Source organism: Vombatus ursinus, unplaced genomic scaffold (assembly GCF_900497805.2).
Source record: "Vombatus ursinus unplaced genomic scaffold, bare-nosed wombat genome assembly UNPS02014775.1, whole genome shotgun sequence".
In the NCBI taxonomy this organism is placed as follows: domain Eukaryota; kingdom Metazoa; phylum Chordata; class Mammalia; order Diprotodontia; family Vombatidae; genus Vombatus; species Vombatus ursinus.
In genome coordinates this window covers 1,570,517-1,592,452 of record NW_020954553.1, presented here as the reverse complement: position 1 = coordinate 1,592,452, position 21,936 = coordinate 1,570,517, and the positions used below count along the sequence as shown (strand labels likewise).

Genomic DNA, 21,936 nt, shown 5'->3' with positions numbered 1-21,936 from the left:
AGTGACTTGTCCAAAGTCACACAGTGAATTAGAGCTAAAGCAGGACGCCAGTCAGCCATCATGAAAAATTAGAGTTTAGAACAGCCTCCTGCCCTCCCTCAATTAGCCAGAGGCTCACCACCTTCCAGGATATCCTCGGAACACCAAGGGTTCTCTAGTTGTTATCAGGGAGTAAGTGCCTTGAACACAGGAGGCAGGAATTGTATCTCTGGAGGAACAGCACACTTCTCTTTGTCAGTTACTCCAGACAGAGCCTGACTCCTCCAGGGCTGGACCTCGGCTGGTATCCCAAACTCTGTCTGTCTAACCCTGTCCTGTCCCTAACCAGAGTAGGTTGAGGGTGACTGCTCCTTTCTCTTTTACACAGTAGTTAGGGCAGAGGATCTTTGAATTCTCAGCAGACGGGTGGGACCCTGAGATCCTGTCTGGCTCTGAGACCCTGCCTCAAAGTGACCTAGAGGGGAGAAGTCACTGTGAAGCGTAAGCTCATGCAAGTGAGGAATCTTTTCATTCTTTGTATCCTCAGGGCCTAGCACAGTGCCTGGCATATAGTAGACCCTTAAAAATACTTGTTGACTGATTGACAGCATTTTTTTTTAAAGACATCAGGCAGGGCTTGGATGACAATGTGAAACCCACTCTGGCCCTCAGAGTCTGCGCTGGGAGGCCCTGGGCAGGCAAGATGTGGCCACTTGACTTGTGTTTCTCTTCCCATGTCTGCAGGAGACTCTATCATACAGAACGCAGCCAACAGTGGAGTGGGGCAAGCAGTCATTCAGATTGCTGCAGCCTTGGGCCTGAGAACCATCAACGTGGTCCGAGACAGGTGGGGAAGTGGGAGCTGGACTGTGGCTTATTTACTTTGTCCCAGAGTCAGTCAGAGGCTGTCTGACGTGGTCTGTCAGGCCACCCTCGAGGGTCTTTACGAGACTCTTGACTAAAGGACAGAGGCAAGGCAGCTAGCAGGCGCTGAGAAGGAGACTAGATCACAGTGAGGCCAGAAAACTGAGCACAGGCCACCTTCCAGAAGGTTCCTGAGAACCATATGTGCAAATGTGGCTCAGGTAGATTTGAGAAAGGCCGAAGGCTGCTCCCAGCTGTGGCACTAGATCACAGAAACCCCAGTGAAGCACTGGACCTAATTTCTCCCATGCTAGGGACCAAAGAGTCAGCCTTAAAGAATGAAATGGAGGTGGCTTTTAGGCAGGTTTGGTTGGATATATAAAATATCGGGAATTAGGGGGGAGGCTCCCTTTGGTGGATACTCGCTCTTATTTGTTACTCCCATCACGTGGGAAGGAACCAGGGCCCTGTTTGCAAAACAGCAACTGCTATTTGGGAATGTTGAAATGTTTTATTCTTTGAGCAAAATGAGTTTCCCAAGCCTCATGTGTCAGGAGTGTGATACAGCCCTTCTAGTGGGGGCCCCAGGGCCAGAGTCCTTGCTTCTGATCCTGGCCCTCAGCTTGTTCTGATTGCCCAAGCACCCTCAGGTAGCCTTTGCCATAATCTGGGAGCCCACCCTGGGAATGAGAGCATGAGAAGTGGGGCGTAATGACCTGTGGACCATTCCAGTGGAAGGAATAAAGGGAGTGAGCTGATTTGTTCCAAAGTGTAAATTTAACCAGAAACAGCATGAGAAATGGGGCAGGATGGAGTCATGTCCCTTAGAGCCTGGCTTGTCCCAAGGAGAGTCTCCAGCTATTGGGAATTAGGAAACCTGAAGCCCTGGCTGATGGGGCCCTGGACCGCATGGGGAGCTTTTGGGAGAATAGCGTGACTCAGGTCACTTGGTTCTGTTTGGGGCCTAGGCCGGATCTCCAGAAGCTGACAGACAGACTGAAGGACCTGGGGGCTGAACACGTCTTCACAGAGGAGGCAATGAGAAGGCCAGAGATGAAAGACTTCTTCAAGGTACTTGGGGTGGGGCTGTGTTCTCTAGACCAAATAAACTTGAGGTAGAGAAGCCAAAGGGTCAGCCTGTGGTTTGAAAAATAGCATGGCATAGTGAAGAGGGCCCTGAATTTGAAGTCTACAGACCTGGGTCCAAGGTCCCACTCTGCTGCCTACTGTCCGTTGGACCTTGGGCAGGCCAGGGCTAACCTCAGCTCCTTCAGATGTAAAAGGCAAGTACCGAGCTAGGTCACCTTTGAAGTTCCTTCTAACTAGAGCCATGATCTTGTGACTTAACAGTTCTGGGCCTCAGTTTCTCAATCAGTAAAATGGGGGCAGGGGGAAGGAAAGGGTTGACTAGAGGACCTCTGAAATCCTTTACTACTGCTCTGTGATGCCATGAAGTCTGTGATTCTTGAAAGCAGCCAGTCCTCAATTTGAAGAATTCCCCTGGCTCTTCTCACATGGAAACCTCTCTTCTTTCCTGGAGAAAGCATCTCTCCAGTTAACAGAACACATCAGCACACTCATCTTGGGGCAGAATCCCATAGGCTTTGTGAAAGACTGAAAAGAAAGTAGAAGACAAAATAAAGGAAATGTTCACAACAGAGAGCCAATGCACTGTAGGACGAGAAGACCAAAGCCTTGAGGAGGGGACTCTAGCTTGGCTTGGGGCAGAGGCCAGTCACTTCTCCTCCCTAGACCTTGTTTCCCCATCTGTACAGTGGAGTGGGGCTAGTCCCACAAAATCTCTAAGACCCCTTCCCCATCCACTAACATGCTGTGGTTCTCTGATCCCCAGCCAGACTCTGAGATCTCACCGTAGCTCAGCAGTCAGTATGGATTCATGAAAGCTTCGAATAACAAGAACACTCTAGCTCATGCTTCTAGAGCACTTTACAATCTTCAGAACACTGGCATCCATTATCTCATTAGAGGATTATCTCATCGGGAATGGACTGCCTTCCACAAACTAGCCTTGCTAGGTTCCCAGGACCTACAGGCTCATCCCCAGCTGATGAAATCTTTTGGCCACAGCAGTTTATCTGAGGCATAGATGGAAGGGTGGTACGTGAGCAGTGTCAGTACAGGAAGCAACCTTCTCAGTGAAGTCATGGGTCTTTCAAAGTATGGAAGCATGCTATCTACTATTAGTCATGAGCCAGGCCAGGCCGCAGACGACCAGCACTCTTGCAAGGGGACCCTTACCATAGCTCGCCTTTTTCAGGTCACCCGGCATTATTCCATTGCCTGTTGGGTTCAAGGCATTGTACTGGGACACAATTCTAATCTATTATTTTAAAACCTTGGATTCCATCAGGGAGAAAGCCTCTAGGCCAAGGGTGGTTCTCCTTTTCTGTGTCCTGAGCCCCTTGGGCAGACCCCAGTGAGCTTATGGGACCCCATTCTGAGAAGAATCATGTTTTTCAATGCAAATGAAATTAACATGTTTTTCAATGCAAATGAAAAACAAAATGAAATTTGTGAGATTACAAAGGAAACCAATTCCATTGAAATATAGGCATCAAAATATTTTTTAAAATAATTTTGTGAACTCGTGCTCTAGGCCAACAACTGTGTTAGATGTCAGGATTATAAATACAATGAATGAAACAATCCTTGCCCACAAAAAATTGACAGTCTGATGGAAAAACCACCAAGTATACACACACACACACACACACACACACACACACACACACACGGTGTCAGTCAATGACAAACGTTTATTAGTCATCCAGTGAGCATCTATTAAGCACTTTGTGCAAGGCACCATGCTGAGTGCTGGGGATGCAAATAAAGGCAAAAAGAGGCCTGCCCTTGAGGAGCTTACTAATGGGGAGATAACATGCAAACTATATATGTGCAGTACATGTTCACATATATGTTTACAGAGCAGATGGAAGGCACTAGCAACTGGGAGAACAAGCCTTCCTGCAGAAGGTGGAATTTGAGCCAAGTCTTGAAGGAAGCCGGGGAAGTGAAAAGAGAGAGAGGGGATTCCAGGTTTAGGGGATGGTAGCCATTGCAGAGGCAAAGAGTTGGAAGATGTGTGAGAACAACAAATGGGCCTCTGGCTTAGCTGGATCATAGAGTACATGGAGGGGGAAGGAAGGTATGAGAAGGCTGGAAAGGTGGGAAGAGCCAGGTTGTGAAGGGTTTTAAATTCCAAACAGGAGCGTATTTGATCCTGAAGGTAAAGGAGCCATTGGGACTTAGGAAGCTGTACAGCGACAAGGTCAGACCCATGCTTTAGGAAAACGACTTTGGCAGCTCAGGGGGAGATGGATTGGAGTAGGAAGAGACTTAGGGCAGGGAGGCAGATTAGATATTGCAGCAGACCAGGTAAAAGGTCACACAGTTCTGTACCAGGGCTGTGGCTATGTTGGTGCAGACGTGACACATACCGGAGATGATGTTAAGGCCAAACTTTGGATAGAAATTATATATGAACTCATAGGCTCTTATGAGATCACCAAACAAGATAATGTAGAGGGAGAAAAGAAAGGGCCTAGGCTAAGGATGGGGAACCTGCAGCCTCGAGGCCACATGTGGCCCTCTAGGTCCTCAAGTGTGGCCCTTTGAATCCAAACTTCACAAAACAAATCCCCTTAATAAATGGATTTGTTCTGTAAAACTTGGGCTCAGAAGGCTGCCCCTAAGGACTCAGAAGGCCACATGTGGCCTCGTGGCCACAAGTTCCCTACCCCTGGTCTAGGACAAAAACTTATGGGACACCCATGGATAGAGAGGATGACCAGGATGAAAATCTAGCAGAGGGGACTGGGAGGAGAGACTCCGACAGGTAGGAGGAGAACCAGGTGAGTATCCAGGAGAAAAGCCTGTTCAGCGGTGTCAGAGGCTGTAAAGAGGTCAATGAGGATGAGGATGACCGAGACAGGCCTTCTGATTCGTCAGGTAAGAGAATTGGTAACTTTGGAGAATAAGCGGGAAAAGAGTAAGTACAAAGCAGTGAGGTTCAAGGTATTTGGGAGGGATCAGGAAAGGCTTTTAACTGCACCTTGAAGAAAGAGGTTTTCTGTGAGGCAGAGGTGAGAAGGCATGCATTCCAGGGATGGGGCACAGTCAATGCAAAGACTTGGAGATGGGAGGAGTGTCACAGAGGGATACAGAGAAGGCCAGCATGGGTCGTAGAACGCAGGCAGGAGAGTAACATTCAGTGATGCTAGAAGCCAGCTTGTGAAGGACACAAAGGACTGAGAGTCAAGGAAGGAACCGGGTTTGAGCATTTATTAAATGCCTGTTGTGTGCCAGGCACCGAGCATTCAAAGACAAACATCCAGCCTTCTGACCCTTACTCACTGTGTGACCTTCCTGAGCCTCAGTTTCCCCATCTCCAAAGTGGAGATAATACCTGTAGAACCTACTTTCCCGAGTCATTGAGAGGTTCAAATAAGACAGTATATGCAAAATGCTTTATCAGCCGTGTAAAGGAGTAGGAGCCTTGTACATTTGTTGTTGTTGAGCCATTTCAGTTGTGTCCAACTCTTCCTGACCCCATTTGAGGTTTTCTTGGCAAAGATACTGGACGGGTTTGCCTTTTCTTTCTCCCACTCATTTTACAGATGAGGAAACTGAGCCAAATAGGGTGAAGCGACTTGCCCAGGGCCACACAGCTATTCAGTGTCTGAGTCCGGATTTGAACTCAGACAAATGAGTCTTCCTGGCGCTCTGTGCCCTGTGGTGCCACCTAGCTGCCTTATATATATCAGCTATTATTCACAGGACTCCTCACTGTCACATACCTGACAATCAGGCCTCCAGCCCCTGCTTGAAGGCTTCCAGTGAGGGAGAACGCCAGCTGAGGGCCCAAGAGGGCACCAGTAAATGCTTAGCAAGAGGCTGATCGCCTCCCACGTCAGTCCATTCCACTCAGACAGCTCTGATCCTTCTGAAGTTTTTCTGGTCCGAGAGCCTCAGTTTGCCTTTTGGTAACCTCTCCCCATTGTTCTTGGTTCTCCCTCTCCAGAACCAACAGAACAAAGCTGATTCCCTCTTCCACACAACAGCCTTCACCTGAATCACATGATGCTTTGGCAGCCATCGGTGCAGCCCGCACTCAAGCAGAGTGTCAGGGCTGTCCGGTGCAGGGGAGGCCAGCCCCAGTCCACTTTCGGGCAGCCTTCTCTTCTCCATATATTTAAATGATGATTCTCTCTACCTACTGTAGGTGTAGGACGGCATTCTTGAACTCTGTTTGATAGGAGCCTTAGTCTGTGTCCCTTACAGACGTTAAGGGCCTCCTGTAACTAACCCCTGCCTACGGTGAGCTTACAGTCTAGAGTCAGATGGTCAGAGCTGGGAGAGACTTTCAGATCATCCGGTTCCTTCATTTTACAGTGGAGGAAACTGACGCACGGAGAAGGGGAGTGACCTGTCCAGAGTCACACAGAAAGTCCTCAGCAGAGCCAGGGCTGGAGCCCAGGTTCCTGCTTCCAGGTCCAGTGTTTATCACTGTGCTCTGCAGCCTCAGGATGGGGGAGATCAGGCGAGAGCTGCGTGTGTTACAAGCCACAGAGAAGCACTGAGGATGTGACTTCAGGACCAGAAAGTCCAGGGGAGATCCAGGCAGAGGAAGGACAGGGCCCAGGGTTAAAAGAGGTGATGGCCGTGGGCTGGCGAACGGCTGTCATGGGCAGAGCATGGGCATTTATCATTGTTCTTTCTTGCCGCTCCTTCTGAAGATGGCTTCTGGACCAAGTGGTTTCAGCGTCATTGCAGGGATAGGGAGGTGTGAGAACCCTGTTTGGGTCAAGCCCCCAACAGCAGTTGACCCACTCTGCCTGTTCCTTGTTTTTCAGAACTTTCCCCGGCCTCAACTTGCGCTCAATTGTGTCGGTGGCAAGAGCTCCACAGAGCTGATGCGGCACCTGGGGTGAGTGAGTGAGTGCCTGGCTGCTCACAGATCAGAAACAACCAGCTGACAAGTAGATGAGCCTTGCCAGCAGCTGGCATCTGAGCTTAGAGCAGCCTGATTCAGACTGTCCATAGCATTATGGTGCCATGCCAGGCGCTGAGAAGATACCATAGGTGGACACAACAGCCCCTGCCTTTAAGGAGTTCTCATGGTCCAGTTAGTACACCAGAAAGGAAGGCCACGCTGAACCGTAGATGCAGGCTTATAGTGGGAAACCCAGAGCCCAGCTGGACAGTGAGGCTATGGAGGCAGCCCGCCTCTGCGTCTGAGTCATCTGGCCGACTGAGGCACCCAGAATCCTTTAGCAGAGGCTCAGTATTGGACCCCCGAGCTCAAGCACCAACCCTCCCATTAACCTGCCATGTGACCTGGGGCATGTCACTTCCCTCCATGTCTTTCACTGTCCAGGGGATCTTAACTCTTTTTGTTTGCCTTGTTTTTTGTTAATTCTTTTTGTTAAGGACCATTTGGCCATCTAGCAAAGGCATACACTCCTTCTCAGGATACTGTTTTTAAATAACTGAAGGAAATGCCAAATTTCATTTAGGAATTAGTACAGGGGTGGCCTCGAGGCCACAGGTTCCCCACCCCTGGATTAGTAAAAATCAAGATGTATTTTTTCCCCCATCCAAATTCATAGACCCCCTGAAATCTATCCAGAGATCCCCAAGGGCCTCAGGTTAAGAATCCTTGGACAGATGGTCTTGAAGGCCCCTTCCATATGTAATTCTCCTTCCTCTTCCTGGTGAGTCTCAGAATTCAGCCATTGATCTTAGCTAGAAAATATCAGAATGATCCAATGGGAAGAGCCAAGGTCAGTGAAGGCAGAGTATACTTCTGCCTCCACCACCAACCGGTGGTGTGACTGAGATCAGTCCATCAAGCCATCTCTTAAGCATTTAGCATGTGCCAGGCACTGCAAAGCACTCAAGATACAAAGACAAAAACGAAATAGTCCCTGCCTCAAGCAGCTTACATTACTAAGGGAAAGAACAGGTACATACATAAGTAAACATGAAATATATACAAAGTAGACTCAAAGTAATTTTAGTTGGGGGCAGTGAAAGGGTGGGGACTGAGGGAAGTCCTCAGACAGCAGGTGGTGCTTGAGCTGAGCCTTGAAGGACGCTAAAAATTCTAAAAGACCTAGGTAAGGAAGGAATATGTTCCAGGCCTAGGGACAACCTTACAGAAACACAGATGTGGGTAGTCTGGCTAAAACAAAGAGTGCCCAAAGAGGAGTAGTGTGTATGGAGCCAGAGTATGAGGGCTTTAAATGCCAAATAGAAGAATTTGCATTTTGTCCCAGAGGCAATAGGGAGCCACAGAAAGCTTTGTCAACCAGGGTGTGGCTTTGCCAGATCTGGGTTTTAGAAATATCACGTTGGCAGCCATGTGGAAGATGGATTGGAAGGATGATGGGCCTGAGACCAGTTGGGAGGCCTGTACAGCACCCCAGACCAGAAGTAACGAAGGCATGAGTGTAAAGAAGAGTGCAGGTGGGAGAGCCTTGGGAGTAGAAACCACGAGACTTGGCAGCTGGTTGGATACAGGGGACGAGAGCAGAGTCAGGGATTATCTTAGGGTTACGAACCTAAGTGACTGTGAGGGTGATAAGAACAGGAGAGGAGCAGAAAGAGCAAGCTGCGTCTGGGGCCCGCTGAGTGGAAGAGGCCTACTTTAGATGGGTATTTATCCTCTCTGTATTTTGGGTTTTGGTTTTTGTTTTTTCATCAATAAGAGAAAGTTGACATAACCTGCTTACCATTCCCACCTCCCCAAACGTTGACTGACACGAAGTTTGTGAAAGAGTATTGAAAAATATAAAGCATTAAACAAATGTGAGGCAGTATTGGTATTAAATTTGGGAAGGATAATCCTTTAAGAGGTTTAAAATTCTTCCAGATTTCATGGGAACTGAATGACGCATGGAGATGTTGCAAATGTTGTAAGATTTACTTCCCATGAAAGCCAATGACATGGGATTAACTCAAATAACGAACTAATGGGATTGTAATAGTTGATCAGTAATTATAAGTTGTTGGAATTTCCTACACAGCCTCTGCTTCCCTCTCTCCTCCATAAGGCGTTCCAGGGTATCTGGAACCCGAAAGTCAAAAATAGCTTTCAGTCGTCTCACCCCAGTGCCCTTCCTGATGTGTGTTGAACCTAGCTCCTCTTAGGACGGTGAGCTCGATTGCCAGAGTCTTAGTGTTGGCTGAGAGCATCTTTTGTTAGCTCCCCTGCTTTGGAAAATGGGATGAGGGAGCACCCCCTCTGCCCCACCCCACCCCTGCAGTGCTGATCTAGGCAGGCAGTATCAAACAAACGAGAAGCTTTGATCCCTCTCTTGAAGGGCTCAAAACGTAATTGAAGAAAAGAGCAGGATACACTAACAAGAGTGATGCTTCTGAAGCTGTGGGTGAGAGCAGATGAAAACAGCTGTATTCCCCTTGATGCCCTGAGTGTTCAAAAAGAGGTGCACGTGGATCACAGTTTGACTAATTGAAACATTTTCCATGGGAGCTAGGTATCAAAAGGGAAGCTAAGTTCTTTTGAACGGTGAATAATTCCTTCCCACTCCTTGTTACTGATTTGTAAGCTTGGTTATTGTTCCTCTGAAGTCCTCTTCTGATGCCCCATCAGCATATGTATGAAGGCAACCCATCCAGCTGGAGGGCTCTGAGTGTCAGCTCAGGTGTGGATCGTCAAGAGGTCTCTCACCCAAGGACCAGACCAGCCGAACCAAGGACGGAAGCACTGGAAGGGACCCCAAAGGCCTTCTCATCCACCTCATTCTCCATCAGCCCCAACCAGTGTTCAGCCAGCCTCTACTTGAGGACCTAGAGGACAGGAGAAAGCGCCCCCAGCTCCTAGGTAGCCCATCCCATTTGTGGATCACTCTCATTACTAAGAACTTTTTCCTGCTGTCCAGCCCGGAAGCTGCTTCTCTGCAGCTTCTACTCATCACTCCTACTTCTGCCTTTTGTGGCCAAACCAAATAATGCTACTCCCTTTTCCATGTGCTTTAAAGATTGAAAAGCAGGAAGCACATTCTCCCCTAAGTCTTCTCCACGTTCAACATCCTTGGTTCCTTCTGCTGAACGTCATATGCCATGAAATTGAGGCCTTTCACATTTCTGAAGACCTTCTCTGGATGCTATCTCACTTATCCATGACGTTCCTAAAATGTGGTCCCAGGACTGAGTACAGGGTTCTAGCCCTGGACTCCGCGTGGAATTACCATCTCCCTAGTCCTGGACGCTTAGCCATGTCTTACTTGGCTCCCATGTCTTACTGTTGACTGACACTGAGATTGGAGGCCTTTAAAACTCCCAGATCTCTTTCGGACCAACTGTTATCTAAGCACAACTGGGCCATCTTGTCTAGTTGGCCTTTTGAACTCCAGTGTAAGATTTTAACTTTCCTCTCTATTACATTATATCTTATTCAGTTCAGCCCAGTGTTCCAACTTCTCGGATTTTTTTTGAATCCTGGCTCCAGAAGTTTCCAGATCTCCCTGATGCCTCTAGGATAAAATACAAACTTGTCTGTGACTAGTGTATTAGCTGTCCTTCTTAGCTTTGTATAGCGTGCACATTAGAAAGATGGGCCATCTTTACCTTCATCCAAGCCATAAATAAAAACATTAAACAAAATAGGGCCAGCTCAGTCCTCATCCTTCTTGTCCTCTCTGCAGCCTTCGACGTAGTTGGTCACCGTCCTCACCCAGATACTCTCCTCTCTAGGTTTTCTTGACCCTGGCCTCTCCCAGTTCTCCTTCCCAAATCACTCATCCATTTCCTCCTTCTGGGCAGGTGGTCTGTGGTAGACTCTGATGACAAAACCACTCCTGTTTCTACCTGTGTCGATCTTCACCTAAATGCTCTCTCTCTACCACGCTACTTCCCCTGTCTCTGTTCCTGGACTTCCTCACATGAGTATATGTAATGCTGCCTTTTTTTTTTTAAAGGTAGGGCAGCCCAGAGAGCATGAGGCTTCCCCAAACGATAAGCATTTAATTCACTTTGAGTTCGTCAGGTTAAGTCAGTTCATTAGCTCGTAGAAGCAGAGACTCATAGTGAGAAGGGACTGGCAAGCTCTAAGGCCGTGCACTCCCACCCCACCCCAAAGCAGAAGTCCTGCTGCTGCAGCCCCAACAAGTCAGCTCAGTTCAGCAGGCGATCATTAAATGGCCAGCAGCTGGGAGGGATACGTAGAGGCAACACCCAGTTTTGGAGTGGAGAAGTGGGAAGGGGCAGAATAAATGCTTATTAGTTGAATTTTTTTTTAAAAGAAAACACCCAAAGTGTGCAGTGCTGCCCCATTCCTCTTAGACCAGGTATAAATTTCCAGAGCCATTTTCCATTCATGAGTCCCATCCCACCAAATCTCAGCAAAACCTTCCTCTTCATGGTAAGATCTCCCATCCATCTTGCTTGTCACATGCTCTGTGCATTTAGAGAGAGACGGCTGATCTGTCAGCCCTAGGGTTTAGTGACGTATCCTTTCTTCAGTATGAATGGCTTGGCCTCACTGCCCAGCTCTTGTCTTCTTCCAACATTGCAGCAACTCTTGGTGGTAGCTAGCTTGGTGGGTATAAGTTGGCGGTCTTCTCGTTCCTCCTTTTCAGTTGAAAGGCCTTTTGATTGTATTCATATGACTCTAGGCAAGTATATATTTTTTTAAAAAATATATATTCTTAATCCTTTCTGGATCTCTCTTCCTCTCTCTCTCACACACACACACACACACACACACACACACACACAAAAAACTCTCATGCACCTACCCCTGGAATTGAACCCACCTTAGTAACAAAGAAAACATTCAAGCAGAAATAACCAGTACAGTGGCCATTTCTGATAACATATGCAAAATTTTGCATAAAGCAGGGATCTTAGCTAGGATCATTGAGCCACAGCTGGAAAGAATCTCAGAAGAATTCTAATTCAGCCACTCATTTTGCAGACGAGGAAACTGAGACCCTAAGAGGCCGAGTGACTCACAGGATCATGGGATGATAACTTGAAGCTGAAGGACCTCAGCAGCCATCTAGTGTAGAGGTGTCTAACTCACTGCCTGGGGGTTTTCTAAATCAGTCTGCACCAGCAAAGATCCATTTCGGTTTGAGTTTGATGCCAGTGACTAGTCCAACGCCATCCCCTCATTTGACAAATGAGGAAACTGAGCCCCAGACAGGGTAAATGATTTATCCAGGGTCACACAGGTAGCAGGGTCACATCAGGGGCACAAAAGAAGCAAGGGCTCTTCCCATCGTGCCAGGCTTCCCACTAGACAAGGATCATTATCTCTTCTTTGGGACCAAGATTGGTTATTCCCAAATATGTTTTTACCAGCCTTTATGAGATACATTCCATCCCACACCGAGAGCCTGTCAGCCAGATATTTGGAAGTTAATAGAATCTTTGTACTAGTATTGGGTTTTGCTAAAGGCAGACCTGCACTGTGCAAGCTATAAACCAAAAAGAGGGATCTGCCACGTATATGCTGCCTTCAAGGTTGGAGAGCACTTTGTATACACCCCATCATTTAATTTTTACAACTAGGTAGTGAAATACTATAGGTATTATTGTCCCCATTTTACAGATGAAGAAACAGAGGCTCAGAGGAAATAAGCTAGTAAGCATCTGAGGCAGAATCTGAACCCAGGGCTTCCTAACTCCAAGGTCTGTGTCATATCCACTTCACAACACTGACTCCTTCACTAGCACAATGCCTAACAGGAAGGGCAGCTAGACGGTGCAGCAGATAGAGTACCAGTCTAGGAGTCAGGAAGACTCATCTTCTCGAGTTCAAATCTAGCCGTGCGACCCTAGACAAGTCATGTCACCCTGTTTGCCTCAGTTTCTTCATCTGTAAAATGAGCTGGAGAAGGAAACACCAAACCACTCCAGGATATTGGACAAGAAAACCCCAGTGGGGTCACAGAGAGTGGAACACGACTGAACAATAGCAGAGTAACTATTTAATAAATGCTGGTTGACTGACTGACTCAGGCAAGGTATCTCTGGACCAGCCCTTTCTGGTTGCCCCGCCTCGGCCCAATTTCCTCATTTTGGAGGTCCTCTGATTCATCTCCCACCCCAGTGACCTCAGTAGCATGCCTGACAGGCATCCAGCCACGGGTTGAATGTTTCTTGTAATAGGCGTGCACGTACAGCCTTACAAGACCTGTCCATCTGTAGCTAAAGAGCCAGGGTTCTTGTTAAAAAAAAAATAGGCATTTTATTTTCAGTTCTGTTAGCAAGTGCACATAGATTTGTATTCAGATATATTATCAGGAGCACAAGAAAAATAGTCATGCACGATGAAGCCCCACCACCCAGTCTATCAGTGATTGTACGAAGTGTGGCTGAAATACACCGTGCTCCACTGTTCACCTGCTGTGGGTGATGTTCGGGTTCTCTTGGTCCCTTTTGCCTTTACTGTGTACGTAATGGGGATTTATTGTTGTTGACTTTAACCACAAAGCTGTGAGTGCATGGTGTTCTTTTAGCTCTTCCTCCCATTCTGCTTCGAACAAGGCATCCTATAATTCTTTGGATTATTTGTCGTTTCTTATGGCACAATGATATTCCATTACATTACCCTGCCATAGTGATTTGTTCAGCCATTCCAGTCCATGGACACCTAGCTTATTTCCAGCTTTTTGCTATTAGTGCAACTCACAGTTCTCTTGGACAAGGTCTCTTTTTCTATCCATATTCGCCTTGAGATATTATCCCAGTGGTGGTACTACCGAGACAAAGGGTCTGCACATTTTTGTCACTGATGATGTAATTCCATATCGCTTTCCAGAAGTGTTGGGCCAGTTCAGGATTCTACCAAATAGTGTGCCTATTTTACCACAGCTGAACCTGCAATTTTATTATCTTTTATTGCATTTGCCAGTTTCATAGGTAGCGGGCAGTCTCAGAATTGTCAGCTCATAATTTTCTCTAGAGGCAGTGTGACTTAGTGGATGGTACGCTTCACAGAGAATCAGGAAGAGTTGAGTTCGGTCCATCTCTGACACTTAACTAGCTGTATGACCCTGGGCAAGTCACATCACCTCTTCCTGCCTCAGGCAACTCCCTAGGACTTGGCTGGAGTTCCCAGCATTGATAAGGTGCTGGGAATTTCTTCCGATTTTGAGCTTTTTAGGAATGTATGAAAGATGTGATAATCCCTTGCCCTTTGTTTTTCAATCTTATGGTTTTGAAGAGATCTTGGAGAGAGAATTTTTAATGCTGAGATGTGGTCAGAGCTGTGTCTTAGACCATCCTCATTCAGCGCCCTCATTTTACAGATGCCCAAGAGATGGGAAGGAGCCTGTTTCAGGTCACACAGGTTCCTAGTAGTAGCAGAGCCAAAACTTGTATTTGATGTCCTGATGCTCTTCCCACATCATCCTTCTCCCTTCTGTGATCTGTCACTCATGTTGGCTTTGTTGACCAGTGAGCTAGCGTGGATAAGTGAGGCCTGGAGATCAGGCCATACCAGGATCTGTGGGAGGAACTAGGACTGTGGGACCTAGAGAAGATGTAGAAAGAGCGTGATAGCTTGCTATCCTGACCTATTTGAAGGGCTGTAATATGGAAGAAGGATGAGATATGTTTGCCTGGCCTCCCAAGAACTAGGACAAAGCTTGGCTGTGGAAGGGAGACAGCTGCCTTTGGAGGCAGAATGGGCTGGCTCAGGACGTCACGAGCTCCCTGTTCTCAAAGGCTCTTCAGGTGGAGGCCAAATGACGACTCATTGGTGATGCTGTAGAAATCTTTAGGTAAGGGTTCAGCACCATGTCCTAAGGTCCCTTCCTCAGGGATCATCCAATTCCATCAGTTTCTAATTCTAAGAACCGGGGAGCAGGCATCTAGGGGAAGTTGAGGAATGGAGCTTAGTGTCACTCCTGATTCGGGAGGTATTTGACTGCTGTAGTGCGGTGACCGTCCATTAACCAACAAGTATTAATTATGGGGCAGTATATAACAACAGCACCTTCAACATAGTAGGCACTTAATAACTTAGTTGAATTCAGCAAACATGAAGTGCCTACTGTGTACAAGGATCACCATGCTGGTCAGTGGGTAAAGACAAAAATAATGCTCTCTGCCCCCCCCACCCCTTATCTCTGGTATTTCTTCAGGAACGGCGGCACCATGGTGACCTATGGAGGGATGGCCAAGCAGCCAGTCACAGCCTCAACGGTGAGTGGACACGGGGTTTCCTTGCCATCCGGAAGTGGAAAGGGAGTCAGGGGAGAGCCGGGCTCCCTCCCCAACACCTCAGACCAGGCCCCTGCATTTCCATCTTTCGCGCTAATGTTCTGCTCTTTTCTGAGCCCTGTTTCTCTTCCTGTGTCCACAGAGCTCATTCATTTTTAAGGACATCAAGCTCCGGGGCTTCTGGATGTCTCAGTGGAATAAAGACCATGGTACAGGTGAGTGAGGAGTGACGTGAGCTCAAGCCAGGGGGATGATGGGATGGTGGGGGGTGCCTGGGGAAACCCAAGGAGGCCTGCTGGGCCCTGGGGGAACATGGCTCTTTTTGCTTTCATTCAGTCAACATTAAGCTCCTACTGTGTGCCAGCCAGCAAGGAGGCCTGGCATAGAGAAGAGACAATTGGTCTCAAAGACAAAACGACCTGGGTTCTAGTGCTGCTTCTGACATCCTGGTTGTGTAACCCTGAGCGTAACACTCAGCCTCTCCTTGTTCTAGGCAGCTCTTTAACACCATGGGATTGCAGAGAGGGTGACATTACCCACATTAATAGAGGACCTTTCCTTACCTGGAAGTTCCCTATAATCAGGGAATCACAGGGTCACTCCTTGTCCCTGTTTCCTCTGTTCCAGCCACTGTACCAGGTGCTGGAGATGCTAGGACAAAACTTCATTCTTCTGGGGCAGAATAAACCCAAACAGGAAGCACCCTAGACCAGAACCTGAGATTGTTAGGTCTCCAGGAAGTGAGCTTGAACTTAAACCCAAGCATTAGATCTGAGGGAAAAGCATTCCCCAGCTGGCCTTTGCTTACCCTCCTCCTGTCTCTTCCTGACACCCAAGGCCAGCCCCAAGAACCCAAGTGCAAGGGAAGGATGTACAGAGGATTGGGGGCTATGGAAAGGGATGCCAGGGGCTTAGTTCCTGCAGTAGCAGGAGAGCCTTGGGCGCTCCAGGAAAGCTGCTTATGCATCCTTTGCATTCATCCCACGGCTCTTCCTTCCTCCCCTCCCTGCTCTGTTGGAGGAATCCTTCCCTGATCGCTCTGGGTTGCTTTGCTGTGAGCTGACCCAGCCAGCACTCTTGGCGTCCTGCATGGTGCTGATGATAGCTCCATTCACTGTGCCTGTCCTGGGGACAAAGAACTTTGGGTGTCCTCTCTCAGCTGATCTTGCTGGTAACTCCCGAAGATATAAAGTACAAGGACTTCACAGACAATTCTCTCCATTTTCCAGATGAGGAAACAGAGGCTCATAGAGGAAAAAGACTTGCCCAAGGTAGTAGAGCCTCGACGTGAACCCAGGTGTATTACCACCATCTGGTATTGCATGCTGCCTTCCTGGGGGAGGGGGTGCCCAGGCAGTGTTCCCCCATCTGGCAAGCCAGGGCTTCCACAGTGGATAGAGCACTGGACCTGGAGCCAAGAAGATCTGAGTTCAAATCTGACCTCGGGCACTTCTGGCTGAATGATCTGGCAAGTCACTTCACCTCTGTTTGCCTCAGTTTCCTCAACTGTAAAATGGAGATAATAGCACCTCCCTCCCAGGGTTGTTGTGAGGATCAAGTAAGGTGATATTTGTGACAGCACTTAGCCCCGTGCCTGGCACACAGTAGGCACTGTATAAATGCTTATTCTCTCCCCCACACCCCCCCCACGTGCTAAATCTTTACCTCACACCTGGCTGCCTTCCCATCCACATCAGGGTCAAAGTTGTTTCGCCAAAGTCCCATTGCAACCACTGCCTTTGGGACCTCCCCCTGCTGGGCTGCAGCTGGTCCTTTCTCTGTGTTTTACTTGTCTCTTCCCTCTTGAGATCCCTCAGGAGATGGGGCGGGGCGGGGGGGGGGGGCTTTATAGAGAAGAGATATCTCTCCTGAAACTGTGGGAGAGGAGGAGCAGGTGAAGATACGCCGACGTCCACGAGTGCAGGCCAGCTCAGGAGCCTGCAAGGGCCTGGGTAGGCGAGGGGAGACCATCAGCTGCAAGGAAGCCTGGGCAGCTGCCAACCCCTTCGCCACTTCTGCTTCTTTCTTTGGGGGAGAGGCCCTGTGGACGTGGCAAGGTTTAGGAGGTGATAAATGTCTCAAAACCAACTGAGCTAATAGTTTTTAAAAATTACTGTGAACTTGACAAACATAACAGCCATGGATATTTCCATGTATAAAGAACAGGAAGACAGAATTCTAACCGTGAATATTACCTACAGCTTGCCACTTTCAGTAGACAGCGCTGGACCCCTTAAGTCCTAGTACAGCTTCACCCCTTGACAGCCTATCGCGTCTGACACAGTGCTGCCCCCACTGCCCTGCTTGTCTTCCTTCCTTCTTTCTTCTGGCTAGTTTTGACATGTTTCAGTGATGGTCTTTGCTTTCTTTTTTTTTTTATTTTTCTTCCACCATTTTCTGTCCACCAAAAAAAAAAAGTCCTCCCTTAAAACAAATATAGTCAAACAAAATAAATTTACATATTGGTTATGTCTTAAGGTGGAAAACTAGATTTTTTTTTTTTTAAACAGGAGAGAGGTAGGCAAGTTAAAGGAATTTCCAATTTCCTCGAAGGTCATTTGAAGACAATACTGATTTTACACTAGATACCCCAGAGGTGACACAGAAAACGATGAAGACATGCGTGGAGGGGGATGGATTGAGCATTGGATTTAGAGCAGGGGGCCTGGGTTCCATTCCTGCTTCATTTAGTCTATATTTGTGTGATCTTGAGCCAGTCCCTTCCCTTCTTCCAGCCTCAGTTTCCCCATATAATTAGCTGTCCATTGCAGAGCCCTGTGACCCTTCCCACATCCTCTCTCCTCTCACAGACCAGTTCAAGGAGATGATCCTCACCCTGTGTGACTTCATCCGCCGAGGGCAACTCACGGCTCCGTTCTGCTCTGAGGTCCCACTGCAGGATTACCAGGTAGCTCTGGAGGCCTGCATGAAGCCCTTCATTTCCTCAAAGCAGATTCTCATCATGTAACAAGCCAGGAGGATGAGTAACTGGGCATCATGAACCAGTGGTGGAGGAGTGTGGCAGGCCCCTCATCTCCTGTATCAGTTCTTGGCCACGTGCTCTCTCCACCACAGCCTCTCTTTGCAGCATCACTGCTCCCCAAGGCGAGCCTGATTCTGAGATTAGGAAACAGAGGCCTTTAAGCCATCACCTGGGCACCAGCCCTGGGCTTCACTAATAAAGTGTGATTCTTCTTAAACAGAAGCAGTCTTTTCCCACTGGGTATCAGGGTGCTGGCTATTTGGAGGCATTCACAAGGTCTCACTTTGCTTTTCCCCACTTACTGCCCAGCATGGAGAATCTTAAAAGTACCAGAAGTTTGGCGTGCAGGGGAGGACACTTCATGATCCAGCTCTGAGCTTTGTAGTTTGGGAGCAAGGTGGGCATGTGACCAAGAGGGACAGAAATGCTAAGCTGAGGGATAGGAAGTAATCGTGGAAGCCAGAGGTGGTCAGGCCTCATTATATGTCCTCTAGAGCCTAGATGCTGGTCCACCCTCTGGAAGAGGATAGAGAGGTAGAGTTAGGGATTAGAGTTCCCTGCCTCTGTCTTGACAGGGAGAGCGGAGTGTCTCTGGGTATCCCCCACCTTCCCCCACCTTCCTTGGCTTTATAACGTCGTGGTCTGTGTGGCCTCACTCCTCAGACTCAGGGCTGCCTGGTTAGAATTCCTGACTGGGTAGCAGAGCCGCTGAGTTCTCTGTAAAGCCCCACCTAGCCATGTCTCAGAGGATGTGACCCCCAGCACTCATTCCCCCTGAAGCCTAGCCTCTAGCCTCCCGAGCCTTAGGGGGAAGGAATGTGATTGCAGGCCGAGTGGAAGAGGAGTCAGACAGAATTGGGAGGCCACTCCCTCTGTTCTCCCCCATCCATGCCTGACCTCTCCAGGGCCTAAGTTCCAGAAGTACCTTCACTTGGGGGAGGGGTAGTATGTGAAATCAACCCTGAAGGGTTCTGACTATTATCAAGACTGACAGAAGAGAATCCTCCCCTGCACAGGCAGGGCAGCTTCCTACCTTTCTCTGTGTGATGAGCTCCAGGGGCATCTCTGCCAGGGTGCGGTCAGAGCATGGGCGTGTATGGAGTTTCCACAACGTCTTGGCTATTAAAGCTGAAAACTGCATGAAGACTTTGGGGAACACCTTCCCTAGAGCTCTGGAGGCCCTGTCCTGCCTGAAAAGTGACCATTTTAGAACTGACAGGGAAGGTCCCTCTCCTCCCCAGCAGTGCTTGCATCTGCCCAACCACAAACACTGAAGGGATGTCTGATGTGCGCAGAACCCTGTGGCAAGTGCCCAGAGGGAGTTCATTGAGAAATGAGTTAGAGCTGCCCTCCAGGAGTGTAGGGAGGCAAAGTACCCACAGAAATAGCAAGGCTACAAAGTAGATGACATCATCAGAGGTTTAAAAAAAAAAAGTGCTGTGAGTTTTCAGGAAGGAGATGAGAGAAAGGTTCTTGGCGGGTGAGGAGGGCTGGTAAGGGATTTGAACAAGAAAGCTGGGCCAGGGGCAGCTAGGTGGCACATGAAAAGAGCACTGGCCCTGGAATCAAGAGGACCTGAGTTCAAATCCAGCCTCAGACACATAACAATAGCCGTGTGACTTTGGGCAAGTCACTTAACCCCAATTGCCTCACCGGGGAATGGGGGGGGGGGGGAGAAGAATGCTGGGCCAAATTCTAAAAAAGAGGGATTTAATAGGAATGAATGTAAAGTCTGATACTTGTGTTCCAGAACCCATATTCACGTATACAAGGTGGGAGAGGCATGGCAAGTCAGCAATTTGTCTGAAAAAGATCCAGGGGGTCTTAGTGGGCTCTGGCCTCGGTACATGGCCAGAAAAGCTGGCCGTGTTAAGAGGCATAGTATTCAGGACTATGGAGGTGTTAGACCTGCCCTCATCTGCCCTGGGGAGAACATAGGAAGAGTATTGTGTTTAGTTTCAGGGGGACACTGATAAGCCAAAGGGTGGCCAGGATGATGAAACAACTCAGAATCATGGCATCTGAAGATAAATTGGAGCAGGATGTTTACCTGGAGAAGGGAAGATTCTTGCTTCAGGCTTGATGTCAGAGGAAGCTTCCTAGTAGCTAGACCTATGAAGCAGTGCAAAGGGCTGCTTTGTGGGGAAGGACCTCTTCCTCCTTGTGAAGGTCTTCACACAATGCCTACATGATTACTCGGTTGTGTTGATGAAGGTTCTGTTGCAGGATTCCTGTTTGGGTAGAGATTGGACTCTGTAGATGGTGACCAAAGTCCCTGCTGACTCTTGAAATTCTGCATTCATGGGCAGTTTAGTTGGAGCGTCAGGAGATGTGGCTTAAAAAGTATGTTGGGGCCAGACCATAAAGGGCATTCAGTGCTATGCTAGGAACTGGGCACCACTGAAGGTTTTTGAATAGACAAATAACCTGATCAGAGTTTTGCTTTAGGAAAATTATTCTAATTGTATATATTGGATAGATAGGAAGAGAGAGAGACTGGAGGTGAAGAGAACAGTTAAAACTCTATTGCAGCCTCCAGGCAAGAAGTAATGGAGACCTTGACTAGAGTAGGGGCAAGTGGAATGAGAAGGAAGGGAGGCCGAGGTAGAATTGACAGGTTTTGTACAACACTGAATATCATCAGGTGGCCTGGGAGGGGAATTAAGTTAATGACTAGAAAGTCGAATCAAAGGAGCGGATTTGGGGAGAAAGATGATGAATTTGGTTTTGGACATTTAGTGTTTGAAGTGTCAGTGAGACATCCAGCTGGAGCTGCCCATTAGAGTCTTGGAAATGTAAGGCAGGACCGTGGGAGAGTGATCAGAGCTGCAATGCTAATTTTGAGTCAGCCACATAGTGGAAGCCTCAGGAGCAAATAAGAGAACCAAGGGGAAGAAGTAAAAAGGAAAGAAGGTCAGAAGAGCTTTCATAACATCCAAGCATTTCTCCAACCATAGGACAGCATTCCAGTGTTCCATGAAATTTTAATGAGATTTCTGTGAAAATTCTAGTCATACTTCCCCCCTCTAAAACTTCAAAACCTGGAATGATGTATGGATCCAAATACCCATTACATATGGCAATATGCAGAACAAAATTAGCTGAATTTCCTCTCATTTCTCTTTGTATTTGCCCTGAGTAGGCTTTAATCCTTTTCCTTTTGTGACATCAACTCCTCTGACAGTCTAGTAAAGCCTATGGATCCCTTCATAGAATGAGATTTTTTAATGCATAGAATTACAAAGGAAAGCAATTATACTAAAGTACAATTATCAAAATACTAAAAAAAAAAAAAATCAGAGCCCAGGTTAAGCAAACCTGTCCTAAAGCCATTTCCCGTCTTCCAGACAAGCATTTATTTAAAGATAGCAACACGTTTCAAGCCTTGAGTTGTTTAATGGCCACATTAAATTAGTTCAGAAAACAGGCTATGTCTAGGAAACCAAAATGAGAGATCAAAGAGGTGAGAGACATTTGAGAAGTAGGAGAAAGTGTTATCACAAGCCAAGGGGAGGGAGAGAGGACAGGATATGTGATGGGACAGAAATGCTGCTGGAAGGGCACTGGGGATGAAGACTGAGAAAAGGCCATTGGGTTTGGTGATTAGGCCGTCATTCATGACCTTTGAGAGAACCACTTCAGGAACCCAGTGAAGATGGAAACCAGCTTGCATGAGGTTGAGGAGTGAGTGGGTGATCAGGACATACAGGCAGCAAGTGAAAAGATTTGTTAAAGTTATTGACAGTTCATGAAGGGAAGGAGAAATTTAAGATGGCAGCTTGAGAGGGTAGTGGGGTCAAACAAAAGTGGGTATGGTTTTGTTTTCAAATGGGAAACACTTGAACGTGTGTGTGTGTGTGTGTGTGTGTGTGTGTGTGTGTGTGTGTGTGTGT

General features: G+C 47.8%; 1 protein-coding gene across 1 annotated transcript in view; it reads left to right on the top strand.

The window, feature by feature from the left end:
• Positions 1-18,260, top strand: part of MECR (mitochondrial trans-2-enoyl-CoA reductase) — a 39,733-nt gene extending 21,473 nt beyond the window's left edge. The window contains exons 5-10 of the mRNA XM_027864412.1: positions 724-826; positions 1,812-1,914; positions 6,717-6,790; positions 14,982-15,042; positions 15,203-15,275; positions 17,871-18,260. Coding sequence (XP_027720213.1) covers positions 724-826; positions 1,812-1,914; positions 6,717-6,790; positions 14,982-15,042; positions 15,203-15,275; positions 17,871-18,028 — 572 coding nt within the window. The 3' untranslated portion in view covers positions 18,029-18,260. The remainder of the gene's footprint in view (positions 1-723; positions 827-1,811; positions 1,915-6,716; positions 6,791-14,981; positions 15,043-15,202; positions 15,276-17,870) is intronic.
• Positions 18,261-21,936: the final 3,676 nt, after the last annotated feature.